We start from the raw sequence: 14,446 nt of genomic DNA, 5'->3' as shown, positions 1-14,446 counted from the left end.
CAGTCTTGATGTCATTATCATGTACGTTAGGATCCAACAAATAGATGTTTGAGCACATGTGAGCTGCTTAAAATTCTTCACAGCTGACCATGTAGGTGTACCTTCCTTTGGTGTTCAGAGAAAGTTTGATAACTGCCACCTGGGCACACAGCCGTTACTTAGTAGAAAAAGCATACTAGACTTGTTGAGTAGGCGTTCGCTTATAAAGTCTTATTTCAGGAATCACCCAAAATATTTCTCCACATCTGCTCACTGATATTTCAGGTTCCATTAATAGGGACAAAGCCTTTCAATCTAAATTAGAGAGACTTAAAATGTAAGTGCAAGTGACAATAAAAATAACAAGAATAACTTATACATATAGCATTTACTTTGAGTATGGCCCTATTCTGAGCACTTTAAATGTGGTGTATGTGACTGATACTTAGTTCTTCCCAAGAACAGGGTTTGATTGAGATATACCCTACCAGCCAAGTAGGGAAGATGCTCAGGACAAACTGAAATCCCCAATTTTGCCTAGGGCAGATTCTAAATGTTCCATAGTTGAGGAAGAATTTTAGTTTTATTTACTCTTTATCCTTTAAGCTTTGCCTCTTCTTTTCCCTAGACCTTTGTAAGGTACAACGTTTGTTACAGTGCGGTAGCTCCATGGTACATCTAGGCTAAGGTTCTTGCTACAATTAGGGGATCAAGGGATAGTTTAGGAAAGGTAAGTAAGATCCCTTGTAACACCATTCTCGAAAGTTGAGTCTGTATTCAGTAATTTACCATGAATCTGTTTTTCTACTTTTTAATATTTGGTTTGCTTTTTTGAGTGGTGCTTTATGTTTTCTCACAAATATGGCTATTTGAATGGTTTAGTTGCTTATTTGAGAAAAATCATCCTAAAACTGAATGAGATATTAAGATGTCAGGTGGGTGGACCATATTCCAGCCTGCCTCCCAGAGACAGCCTTTTCCATTTCTATCTCTAAATTATCAGTAAGGGCCTCTGGTAAATCATTCTAATGCCTCACAAGATGTAGGTAACTCCCTACTATCTCACATGTTTCCTACTGAAACGTTTCTTGCTGCATGTCCAGGGAATTCCTTCTTGTCTCATCATCAGTGGAAGGGTAGCTGTTTAACTGTCACTCATTCATCCCTTGTTGTTTTTTAAAATGTGAAGTATATATGCGATTGTAAAAATGGTGCTGTGAGCTGCTTCTAAAATCAGAGGTCAGATGTGTGTGATGAGGCTAATTTCTGCTGTCTCAACTGAGAAGGAAAATGTCATATTGAAGATGAAAGGACTAAAAAATGAAGAATGTTTTATTCATTTTCAGATTATGCATTAATCACTATGATTACTGAAGTTCTGCAAGGACCTATAGCAAAAGGGAGTCCCATTGTAGCAGTTGACTCAATCTTATTCTTCTCAAGCAAGAAATAATAATGGACACTGGGTTTGGAGTCAAACAGTAAAAATGATAACATTAATTTGGTTGATCTTCTACAGCTTTCTAGACACATTAACCTTTTTATTATCTATTTTGGAGACCTGGGTGTGAGTGCCCACTCTACTACATACTTGCTGTGTAACCTTAGACAAGTTGCTTCAACTCTCTGAGCTTTAATAATTAACTGAAAAAACAAAGATAGTATCAGTTTTACTAACCTAAATCAGGGTTGCTGAGAGACTCAAATGAAACAGGAAATCATACAGTGGACTGTTATGTGTTATAATGTATCTCCTCAACTAGGTTATGTTTTTTTTCTGAGGGAGGGATTCTTTATTGCTTATTTATCTTGTCTAGGACAATGTAGCTCATGGTGGACATTCAGTAAAAACTTGTTAACGTTCATGGAACTTTTGCCTGATAATTGTCCCCACAAATGATTTTATTAATGAAAAAGATAGTAGTCTCATATGAAAGACATTATATTATAAATTCAAGGCCTTTTTAAGTCCTAAAGGCTCACTGATAAACACAGGTACTCATGGAGAAAAATTTTGGATATGAGTATTGGCTATTTTACCAAGGCACAGAAACTGACAAAACACATACAGTGTGCTTAATAGATGTTTGTTCAATAAATTGCAGTCTTATTTATTTTTCCACACACCCATTCTTCCTTGATCTCATGAGGAATCTTTATTTATAGGGGTAGCTACTTCCCAGGTGACTAGTGATCCTATAAAGGGATTCCAGGAGACCAAATGAGAAATCACAGTCATAGGCTGTTATTGGAGATAACACTGATCTCGATAAAAAAACAATGCTTTGAATTAATGGCTACTATTTATTGAATTCCTACTATGTACGTCACACACTGTTCCAGGTCTGTTAGTCTCCAATAACTTAAAAAAAAAGAAATGTTTATTTATTTGTTTGTTTGTTTATTTGGCAGCGCCGGGTCTTAGTTGCGGCACGCGGTATCTTTTACTTGCGGCATGCGGGAATCTTTTAGTTGTGGCATGTGGAATCTTTAGTTGCGGCATGTGGGACCTAGTTCCCTGACCACGGATTGAACCCGGGCCCCCTGCATTGGGAGTGCAGAGTCTTAGCCAATAGACCACCAGGGAAGTCCCTCCAATGACTTGGAGTCTCCAAATATCAATTTTTAGGTTTTTAAAAAATCAGTATTTTCGTTTGAGGTTTGTCTTTGGGGTCTGGGAATGGTGGTGGATTATGTTGTTTTTAAACATAGCCTGGTTGGCAAATTCACTTACTGAATTATCTTTCCATTTACAATTTGTCCTCTAAATGCAAGGACAATTGTGTCTGTATTCTAAGACTAACCGTGAAGAGACCTGTATCACAAAATGTTTTACCAATTTGTATTGAGATAGGACATTGAATTCTGTTTTGGGAAAAGAGCCCATTCTTCAAAATCTTTTGCCATTTCAGTATTGTTGGTGGTTTTTTTTTTTTTTTTTTTTTGATAAGATTCTATACCAAACCCTTAAATGTGGATCTAATCACATGACTTACTATTTCGGCCGTGGTGAAATGCATGATGGAGGGCAAGGGAGAAATGACACAGGTAAAGTGAGTCATTTCAGAATGCAAGCTCACTGAGGGCAGGAGCTTTGTCATGTTCACTGTTCTATATATAGACCCAAGAACATTTGTTGAATGAGTGAATGTTAGGTCTGTCTGCCCTTACCATTGTGGTTGTAGCTCAGAGGAATTTTCATTGATGGTACAGAAATCCTCCTTTGGAACCTGGATCTCATGTTCATTGTGACTGGCTGTTTCAGGAATAGTTGGCATAAGGTTTATTGGAGTACTGTCTGGATTTTTGCCCTTTGTGTAGCTGTCACTGCTCCAGGGAAAGGAGGCCAGTTTTGGAGAAAATTTCCTCATGGGTGACTTTGGAGAACTCTCTGATTTTTCCACTTCTTTTCCTTCTGAAAAATATAATTAGTCACCAGTTCAGATAGAAACAGAATCTTCCTCTTGGCTCAGGGCTGAATTTGAGCAGGGTGATCCAGAGGAGTTACCTGGAGAAACAAAGAGTCTTGCTGTGGAGACTACAGTCCCAGCCTCATTTTCTGCAATGCACTTGAATTCCCCAGAATCTTCAGGAAATGCTTCTGCGATAATTAAGGTGCACACTTCCTCTGGAAAGGAGAGAGAGTCAACTTGACCAGAGTATTTGGATCCCTCAAATTAACAAACAGTGTGAGAGGATGTCAGGGAGAGTAGGTACTGGGAATAAATATTGTATTCCTAAGATTTAAAAAAATCCATCTGATTAGTTTTTGTGTCTTTGAGTGGGCTCATGAAGATAAATCTTAAAAATACAACCTAAAATAATCCCAGCATGGTCCCTAACACCTACTTCTTAGACACATCTGTTTTCTCTACTAGACTATGAGTTTCTTAAAAGCAGGGATTATACTTTTATCTCTTGAATTCTAGATTTCTGTAGCTTTAGTGCTTGGCATAAAGGTCCTATAGAAAGACTTTCTGAACTGACCTAAAGATTATTATTGCCATGGTAGTTAGACAGTGATGGCCACTGTGTGATGGGCACCACACATACTTCTTAGACAGTCAACAATTTGGATATATGATGTCAGGACACCTCCTTACTGCCTCTGTATGTTGCTCATGAGGCACAAATAATATGCCAAATGGAATTAGAGGAAGAATTGGTGCCCTGTGAGGGCAGGGACTCCTCAGTGTGAAGAATGGAACCTGGCCATAGCCTGTGTCTAGTAAATACATGTTGAATGAATGAATAAACGAATAAATACACTGATAAATCCCAGTTATCTTGCTTCTTCTGTTGTAGCAGTTCAAGAGTTGGCATAGGGTAGCCTCAAAACTGCTCCTGAAGGCAAAAGTGGCTTAGGAGACAAAGTCTTCTGATGCTAAATTTGGTTTAATTATTTATTTTCAAGATGTTGAAAAATTGTACTTACCAGGAATGGATGATAAACAAGCTTCTGAAAAATAAAAGAATAGAGAGAGAATTTAAATGATGACAGTTTAGTTGGGAGAAGGGGCCATGTGTGAAATAACTTGAAGCAAATACAACGTTGACTGAAATCTTGAGTCACAGGCTGTAAATTCTCTAGAAACTGAGAAAAGGTGCATAATGGAATGAACACTTGGCAAGGGGCTAGAAAAAAAAACTATTTTAGCTGTGTTCTACCACTAGATTGCTCTGTGACTTTGTGAAAATTACTTTACTTCTCTGGGCCTTAGTTCTTCATTTCTAATAGGAAGTAAGACCAGATATATCTCTTCTCTGGATGTGAACTGTTGCTGAAACACTAATCCTGAGGTGGCCTTTTTCTCCCGAGAAAATCCTTTTCTTTTACTCTTTCTAATTAAAATAAAGTTGAATATTTACATTATAAAAATACTGTAGTATCACAGTAGAACACTACACAAAATGTTAATAGTTTTCTCTGGGTGGTAAGAATGTAACTTTAAATTTCTTGTACACTTTATATTTTTCTAGATTTATTATAATATGTATTACTTTAGTTTCAGAAAATGCAATAAATGTTATTTTAAGAGAAATACCATGTTGTGTAATAGAGGTGTTTCTTCCTAAATGTGATGTGCAAATGTTCACTTGTTTTGAATTAATATTTAAGTGAGTATATTTTCTTCACTTGATGCAAGAAATACCTTGAGTTGAACCTTGGCTGCAGCATTTACTAGCTTTGTGACCTTCAGCAAGGTGTTTAACATTTCTTATTTCAGTTTTCTTGCTTATAAAATGCAGATGATAACGCATACCTCAAAATATTGATGTGAGTATTAAATGAGAAATTGTACATAAAGTATAAACTCAGTGTTTAGCATGAGGCAGATCGTCATACTTGTTACCCTTCCCTAAATTAATTATTTGGTAGGAAACTTACACAATAAAGTATTTAGAAAGTTATGCACCAGTTTTCATTTGTTTTGCTCTTTAAAAAATATGTTTATTCTCACATTTTTTTCTTGTTTGTATACCAAGAACTGTTTAGGAAGATAAGGTTAATTTCTGAAAACAAACTAGTCTTTTTACAGCTATTAAAACTATTGTTTAATCAGAACAAAACAGTTGTTTTGTTTTGTTTTCTTTTTTGGTTGTTTATGTTGAGGAATCATTTGGATTTGAAGTAATTGTTTAGCAGTAGCAATCTTTGAGCCTGTAACAAATCAGCTATTAAACATTAAAACATGAATTAGATTTCAAGGTTAATCAGAATGAAAAATAAATTCAAAAGCTTATCACTGTACTTTTTCTCAGAATTCGGAAGTCATCTGAGTCTGCTATCTGCTCTTTCTCTCTGTACCAGTGAACTTGAACTGTGGCTGTGGCCTGGACTCGGCATTCAAACACGACACACTGACCTCTGGTTGTAGAGATGTCTTGAAGATGCTGAAGAATAAACACAGAATTCACAGAATGGAAGAAACTGTTTCACCATATACAATGATTTGGGGTGCCAATTACAGTAAGTGTGCATGCTTTTCATCATAATTATTGACAACTGACTGTACCTTAATCAAAATAAGGAGCTTGCTGGGCATCTTTTGTGCTTTATAGTGTGCTTTACAGTCAGGTATAAGTTTTTATCTCAGTTTCATGGAGTTTAATGAGAAAGCTGGCTCTTCACTTCCCCAAGAGCCATTTTTCAAGATAGAAAACCAATTACTTGAATAGTCTTCACTTTGTTGTGTTATTTTATGAGTACCTATGAAGTCACAGATTTAATCTTTATTATTGGTCAAGCAGCATGGGCAGTAGTGTAATTTGTTAAGGATTCTGAATCATGACTTAGAGGAATTGGGCCAAAATCACAACTTTGCCACTAGCTGGTTGAAGCTCATCATAGGAACTTGGAAGACTCTTAACCTTTGTAGAACTCATGTTCTTTGTCTGTGAAATAGGGCTAGTAAAATGCTCAGCCTACTTGAGGTTTTGAGGCTCATTTCAGAGAAATAATCTGAAAACTTTCTTTAAAGAATGAAGAGTGGGCTTCCCTGGTGGCGCAGTGGTTGAGAGTCCACCTGCCGATGCAGGGGACGCGGGTTCGTGCCCCGGTCCGGGAGGATCCCACATGCCGCGGAGCGGCTGGGCCCGTGAGCCATGGCTGCTGAGCCTGCGCGTCCGGGAGCCTGTGCTCCGCAACGGGAGAGGCCACAACAGTGAGAGGCCCGCGTACCACAAAAAAAAAAAAAAAAAAAAGAATGAAGAGTTATATATATATAAGAAGTGTTTATTAACAATAGCTAGTATAGTCTCATAATGCATATGAACGAGTGGCATTTGTTGTAAATTTACCCCTTAAATTTAAATCCTAATCTCTGTCCTCTCCTATTCTCAGCTCCAGGGTCCTCTAGAATCTAGAATTACATTTCAGATTATAACTTGGCCCTCAGATCAGAGAGAGAGAGGATCAGAGGCCCTTCTATCAGGTGAGACCTAGTTAAGACATAATGACCACCAACCCCGCCCTTGAGCCTGATGCCCAGGGCTGCATATTACAGGGAAGGAATGCAGCAGGAGACTTGTGGAAATAATAGACGCTTGTGCCTGATGGCATCTGCTGAAAGTGGGCTTCCAGAATTGATAGTAGTGCTCCTTACTCTTAATGACATTGTTTTTTGTGTCACCCATCCTGTATCTGGTTAAGTCCCTGCTATGCTTCTCATACCTTGGGCCAGCAATGGCAATAGTTCCAGTTCTGTTAGGTTTGGAACAGAGAGCCCAGAGAAGATATCAACCTTAGCTTGGTTTGACCTAACTGATTGAATCCTGCTGTTTCCAGTGAGTGACAGAGGAGGCTTCTCAATCCTGATCTCTGACTGTGACCCAAGCAGGAAGTAAATATGGCTTTGCTTGTTGACTACTTCAGAAGGGCATCTTATGGCCAGTTAAGAGAATCTGATGAATCTTGACAGGCAGAGCATTGTCTGCTTGGAAAGGACAGTCTAAGCATTTCCTTCCAGAGCTGGAGGATTGACACAGAGCAAAAATCTAAAGAGCGTAGGATAAACCATGAGTTGCTCTGTGACACTGAACAATAATTTCATGCTTTCTGGGACTCAGTTTTCTCATATATAAAATAATTATAATCTCTGAGGTCCTTTTCTAGTTTTCTTTCCTTCTTCTTTCACCTTTGATAATCCCCACAATTTATCTATAAAATCCAAACTGCATCATGCAGTGTGGATAGGTTACCTTGGTAAACACAGGGGCTACTACACAAGTGGATCCCGACAGGCTGCTGCAGGGACTCTGCATCTGGTTTAAGAAATAGAAGAGACACTATCATCCATATTTTCAGGGCCCCAAAACCTAGGTGCATGGTGGGCATGGACTAATTGGATCATTTTTAGCTGTTACCGACCACACCCTAAGTTTACTTTCTGAAAAGAATGATGCTTCTAATTTAAATGTCAGTTTGGATGTCTGCTCCAATGCCACCCTTTTTTTTCTCCCTCCTCCAGCATTCCATTAGCTGAGATGGTGAAATACAACACTGGGAGATTACATTTGAGAAATGAGTATTTAGAGACTGTGTATTAAAGGTTTAAATAACTTCTAAATTTTACTGACTAGATTATTTTCTTTCTCCATACAGTTGTTCTTGTTGTATCTTTTAGATTTTTGAAAAAGCATTTCCCCCTTTTTTTAATTAAAAGGGAATTCATTCCTTGGATAGTTGGAATATTCTATTATGGGACTGAGCTCCTAGAAACCAACTGTCCCTTATGGTCTGGCACACAGACAAATGGCAAACCCACAGAACTACTGTGGAGTTATTTCTGAGACCCATAGATTTCTTTCTTGTTCTTTCTGAGGTCATGCAGCTGGAGGCTCTCCCTATGTGTGCTTTTCAAGAAAGTTGCATTGATTCCTTCCTCTCTGGGCCTGTGTCTCCATTACCGGAACCCCTCAGAAAGCTTTTAAAACTGAACCTACCCTCTGGGGGTCAATACACAGTGGTTGAACTAAGGTAGAATAACTTGATCTGATATTGGAGGTTTCATTAACAGGGGAACTGATGGTCAGAGAAACTCTAGTGGTTTTCTTCTTTATCCTGTGGGGGAAACAAAACCAAACACAATCCAGTTAAAGAAAGATTAGAGGTGGCTTTGATAGAAGTGCCTCACTGAAAATACATTTGAATGTTTGACATTTTTTACCTTTAGTCCTTATTTTTCTTTTGATTTGCATAATAATTCAAGTAATTTTTGTTTTTGAGCCAATATTAGTGGATTATGCCTCCTGGTAGTTTTGCTTTAAGTTTCCTTTGTCTTAGTCCCGTAATCAGTGGGCTGTCACTAAACATTTAAATTGTGCAGAAGAAATAACTTATAAAGCAAATAATCACTTTGCACTTCGGGAAATTGATAATTGGTATATTTTTTTAAAAGTAGAATTCTCCCTATATTCATATGCAACATATGCACATTCACATTTTGTACTTACTCTGACATTTCTGTTGCATATTCCAAGCATAATCCCAGAGAGAAAATGTTTTCTTACTTCTCTGGGTACTTAACCTAAAAGAAAGAGAAAAATGAAATTTTATCTAAATCTGATGGAAATTTAATGAAATTTAGCTCAAGTATATTGTATTCACACTAGGACCAGCAAATTAATTACAAACGGCAGATCAATCCAGAACATCTGAATTCTTGACTAAGGATGGAACTTCTTTAATGTTTGCAGTGTAAAAATTCCAGATGTTTACCTTTATGGAGTTATGATGCTTGCACCCAAAAGAAGTGCTGAATTATTTCCCAAAAACATCGTTTCAGAGGGCATATGTTAGTGTCTCTGAATTTGCATTTTGATTTCAAGTCTTCAGCATATTTGTTATAAGAAATCCATTGAACCTAATTAAACTTAAAAGCTTTTGCACAGCCCAGGAGACCGTTGATGAAACGAAAAGACAACCTACTGAATGGGAGAAAATATTTGCAAATGATATGACCGATAAGGGGTTAATATCCAAAATATATAAACAGCTCATACAACTCAACATCAAAAAAACAACTTGATTAAAAAATGGGCAGAAGATCTGAATAGATACTTTTCCAAAGAGGAAACGCAGATGGCCAACAGACATATGAAAAGATGCTCAACATTGCTAATCATCAGGGAAATGCAAATCAAAACCACAATGAGCTATCACCTCATACCTGTCAGAATGGCTATCATCAAAAAGAACACAAACAACAAATGTTGGCAAGGATGTGGAGAAAAGGAAACCTTTATACCCTGTTGGTGGAAATATGAATTGGTGCAGACACTATGGAAAATAGTATGGAAATTCCTCAAAAAACTAAAAATAGAGCTACCATATGACCCAGGAATTCCACTGCTGGATATGTATTTGGAAAAAACAAAAACACTAATTCGAAAAGATACATGCAACCCAGTGTTCACAGCAGCATTATTTATAGTTACCAAGATATGGAAGCAACCAAAGTGTCCATAATAGATGAATGGATAATGAAGATATGGTGTGTGTGTGTATATATATATATATATATATATATATATATATATATATATATATATATATATATATATATATGGAATACTACTCAGCCATAAAAAGGAATGAAATTTTGCCATTTGCAACAACATGGATGGACTTGGAGGATATTATGCTAAGTGAAATAAGTCAGAGAAAGACAAATACTGTATGATATCACTTATATGTGGAATTTAAAAATTGCAACAAACTAGTGAATATAACAAAAAAGAAGCAAACTCACAGATATAGAGAACAAACTAGTGGTTACCAGTGAGGAGAGGAAGGGGGGAGGGGCAATATAGGAATAGGGGATTAAGAGATACAAACTATTATGTATAAAATAAACTATAAGTATATATTGTACAATACAGGGAATATAGCCAGTGTTTTACAATAATATAAATGGAGTATAACATTTAAAAATTGTGAGTCACTATATTATACACCTATAACTTATATAATATTCTACATCACCTATAACTCAATTAAAAAAAAAGAAACCCATTGAAACCCATTGCTGTGCTTACTATAAGGAAGGGATGTCAATGTTCATATTATCTCTTTGAGGCTTTAATAGAGAAATATATCTGCGTTCTTAGAATCAGGAATAATTGGGCTTCTCCTGTGCTACTGGTTTCGTTTTTCCTCATAGATACTGTGGATCTTAATATTGGTTGTATTTCCTTCTGTATTAGCTACTTGAAAGTCTAGTGCTCACTTCATGAAAGCCAATAATTCAGCAGAGACTAGAGTCAGGATTTCCTAAATCTGTAACCTGATTTTTTTTTTTTTCATTTTATCTATGCTGATTTATTTACCGAAACCAACATTTAGATCACATGACCCCACAAAGAACTTTTACTTCCAGATAGAAGAGGTAGCTTGGCAGATGTAGACTAGTTTGAATAACAGAATATTGTAATTTCCAGAAAGCAATTGGTTTATGGAAATGGAATGAAATTGTAACTATTCCAAAAATCCAGGCTATGTAGTCAATGAAAATAAAGTAGTTCCAACTTAAAAAGTCTTGTATTTGATACTGTCATTGCGACTAGATTTATCTAATCTCCTTCTAATCTCAATGTATAATCCTGTAATAGTTGGTGTCTTTTTTTAGTCTTTAAAAACCCCTTTATCATCTTGAAGCTTTATAACCATTTAAAACATTTATTTATTTATTTATTTATTTATTTATTGGCCGTACTGCGTGGCATGTGGGATCTTAGTTCCCTGACCAGGGATTGAACCCGTGCCCCCTGCATTGGAAGCATGGAGTCTTAACCACTGGACCACCAGGGAAGTCCCCTTATAACCATTTTGGACTTAGTTTGCTTTAGACTAAAATTTTGGTGATATAAAAGATTTACTATTTCATGTTTTATTTCCTGTGATGGATAATGGCTACAGAATGTACATTTTATTATTATTTAAATGTTACCTATATATTATGTTTACTCCTTTTTAAGCATACAGTATTTTATAATACATTTGTAAGATTAAAATAAATCTGTGGGGACTTCCCTGGTGGTCCAGTGGGTAAGACTCCACGCTCCCAATGCGGGGAGCCTGGGTTCGATCCCTGGTCGGAGAACTAGATCCTGCATGCCGCAATGAAGATCCCGTGTGCCGCAACTAAGACTCGGCAACAGCCAAAATAAATAAATAAATAAATATTAAAAAAATAAATCTGTGAACTGGAACTGCTTTTTTAAAAAGGGTTAGTTGGTTGTTTTTTAATTTTCAAAGAACAGATAGAATTTTTCTTTGGTAGTTCAGAAGAAGATAGCTTTAGTTCTGTGACCTAAAAGGATTGCAGACATGCACAGATTACCTTTATGTCCAAAATTGGGCACAAAAAGAGTTTATAACTATGGGATCTCTAAACAGAGTAGAATCAAACCATGAAGTGTTAGCTGTATTTATTTGACTTGGATCATTTTTGTAATGAATGAAAACTTCACAAACACCTCAAACTTTTGAATTAGTGAATACTTCCTGATGTCTCCTATGCCAAGACCCCAGGAGCAACACAAAAGAGTTTAGAGTTAGCTGGTACAATGAAAGTATATGAAAAGCTCACTAATGCAAAAGATGCATGATAATAATAATATAGGTACTATCTTAGTAATAACCATAAGACATCAGAAACACTAAAGTCATAAGACATTAAATAGTGCCAGTGACATCACAAGACAGCATGTGATCACCCCACAGGCTGTTGGAAATAAGTGCTATGACTTCAAAGGAGACAGAAGCTTGACCAGCATAGGAAAACTTCCTGCCCAGGGTGGACCTTTGGTTTTGAAGAATGTTAAAATTGGAAAAGACAAAGTGTGTATGTGTGTGAGCTGGGGATGGGAGTTAGCTGGTGAATAGTGGTGGGGGATGGGTAGAAAAACGAAGTAACATTCATGGAACACTAACTGGTGTGCTAGTACTGTGCTTTTCTCTTTATCTCGTGTGGGGAAAGCATTCCATAACCATTCAATGGCATGGAATGCTCTGGGATCAGATTGCCTGGATTTGCGATTTATTAGGTATATTAGCTTTCCCTCTAAGCCTCAATTTCCCAATCTGTAAAACAGGCACAATAATAGTGTTTATTTCTAGGGTTGTTTTGAGGATTAAATGAGATAGGCTACAAAAGCACTTAAGTCATATTTGTGCCACATAATCAATCACTCAGTAAATGTTAGCTGCTATTATTATTGTGATGGTGATTGTTATATGTAGATCCAGGAAGTTCCACCTTTCCTCAGAGGTTTCTAATCTAGCTGTCTTTGATTTTTCTTCTCGTGTGAACTTACAACCCTTATAATACACCTGTTTTTGGGGGCCCGCACTGTGCAGCTTGCGGTATCTCAGTTTCCCAACCAGGGATTGAACCTGGGCCATGGCAGTGAAAGCCTGGAATCCTAACCACTTGGCCACCAGGGAACTCCTTATAATACACTTCTGTTTTTAATTATTTACTATTGCATACTTTCATCTGGAAGTTCCTTAAGATCAGGGGTCTTTTCGTATGTTTCCCATCCCCAAAATATCTAGTCCAGATAGTAGGCATGGAGCTGATTGATTTTATAGATTATTGCATAAGGAGATGCTGTGAATAGTTGTCCTAGGAGGTATGTGTTGGTTTGTGCCATTTCCCTCAACCCCATCACACAAATATTAACAGTTGATATGGAAAGATTCCTCCTCTTCCAGAAAAGGGAACCCTCCTACCCCATTGGTGGGAATGTAAATTGGTACAACTGCTATGGAGAACAGTATGTAGATTCCTTAAAAAACTAAAAATAGAGCTACCATATGATCCAGCAATCCCACTCCTGGGCATATATCTGGAGAAAACCATAATTTGAAAGGATACATGAACCCCAGTGTTCATTGCAGCATTATTTACAACAGCCAGGACATGGAATCAACCTAAATGTCCATTGACGGAGAAATGGATAAAGAAGATGTGGTATATTCCATATACTATGGAATATTACTCAGCCATAAAAAGAATGAAATAATGCCATTATTTCATTCATGCAGCGACATGAATAGACCTAGACATTGTCATACGGAATGAATTAAGTCAGACAGACGGATATCATGTGATATCACTTATATGTGGAATCTAGAAAAAGGTACAAATGAACCTATTTGCAAAACAGAAATTGAGTCACAGATGTAGAAAACAAACTTATGGTTACCAAGGGGGAAAGGTGGGGGAGGGATAAATTGGGAGATTAGGATTACCTTTACACGCTACTGTATATAAAATAGATAACTAATAAGAACCTACTGTGCAGCACAGGGAACTCTATTCAGTACTCTGTAATGACCTATATGGGAATAGAATCTGAAAAAGAGTGGATATATGTATATGTATAACTGATTCACTTTGCTATAAAGCAGAAACTAATACAACACTGTAAATCAACTATACTCCAATGAAAAAATTAATTAAAAAAAAAAGAAAAGAAAGAGTCCTCCTCTTCTAACCTTGGAAGTAAGTCCTCTCACCACACCAGCCATCTTAGGTGAAGTTAACCGATCACAGAATTGCAGGGACTTCCATGGTGGTCCAGTGGCTAAGACTCCATGCTCCCAGTGCAGGGGGCCTGTGTTCGATCCCTGGTCAGGGAACTAGATCCTACATGCCGCAACTAAGAGTTCACATGCTGCAACTAAAGATTCCGCATGCCACAACTAAAAGATCCTGCATGCCACAACTAAAGATCCTGCATGCTGCAACTAAAGATCCCGCATGCCAAAAATAAAGATCCCGCATGCCACAAGGAAGATCCCACACATACGGCAATGAAGATCCCGCATGCTGCAACTAAGACCTGGCATGGCCAAATAAATAAATAAAAATATTTTTAAAAATTCAAAAAAGGGGCTTCCCTGGTGGTGCAGTGGTTGAGAGTCTGCCTGCCGATGCAGGGGACACGGGTTCGAGCC

The 14,446-nt window shown here is 37.2% G+C and overlaps 1 protein-coding gene and 1 long non-coding RNA gene across 2 annotated transcripts in view; one reads left to right on the top strand and one right to left on the bottom strand.

The window, feature by feature from the left end:
- Positions 1–3,514: 3,514 nt before the first annotated feature.
- LOC102982056 (palladin-like) overlaps positions 3,515–14,446 on the bottom strand; it is a 30,348-nt gene continuing 19,416 nt past the window's right edge. The window contains exons 2-6 of the mRNA XM_055086784.1: positions 8,935–9,008; positions 8,425–8,542; positions 7,681–7,743; positions 5,733–5,874; positions 3,515–4,438 (exon numbers count right to left, since the gene is read on the bottom strand). Coding sequence (XP_054942759.1) covers positions 4,389–4,438; positions 5,733–5,874; positions 7,681–7,743; positions 8,425–8,542; positions 8,935–8,942 — 381 coding nt within the window. The 5' untranslated portion in view covers positions 8,943–9,008 and the 3' untranslated portion in view covers positions 3,515–4,388. The remainder of the gene's footprint in view (positions 4,439–5,732; positions 5,875–7,680; positions 7,744–8,424; positions 8,543–8,934; positions 9,009–14,446) is intronic.
- Positions 5,806–14,446, top strand: part of LOC114486768 (uncharacterized) — a 59,284-nt gene continuing 50,643 nt past the window's right edge. Inside the window, exon 1 of the long non-coding RNA XR_008618134.1 lies at positions 5,806–5,950. This is a non-coding gene — a long non-coding RNA (uncharacterized lncRNA). The remainder of the gene's footprint in view (positions 5,951–14,446) is intronic.

The sequence above is a fragment of the Physeter macrocephalus genome, chromosome 8, assembly GCF_002837175.3.
Source record: "Physeter macrocephalus isolate SW-GA chromosome 8, ASM283717v5, whole genome shotgun sequence".
Lineage (NCBI taxonomy): Eukaryota > Metazoa > Chordata > Mammalia > Artiodactyla > Physeteridae > Physeter > Physeter macrocephalus.
This window is presented reverse-complemented; position numbering and strand designations above follow the sequence as displayed.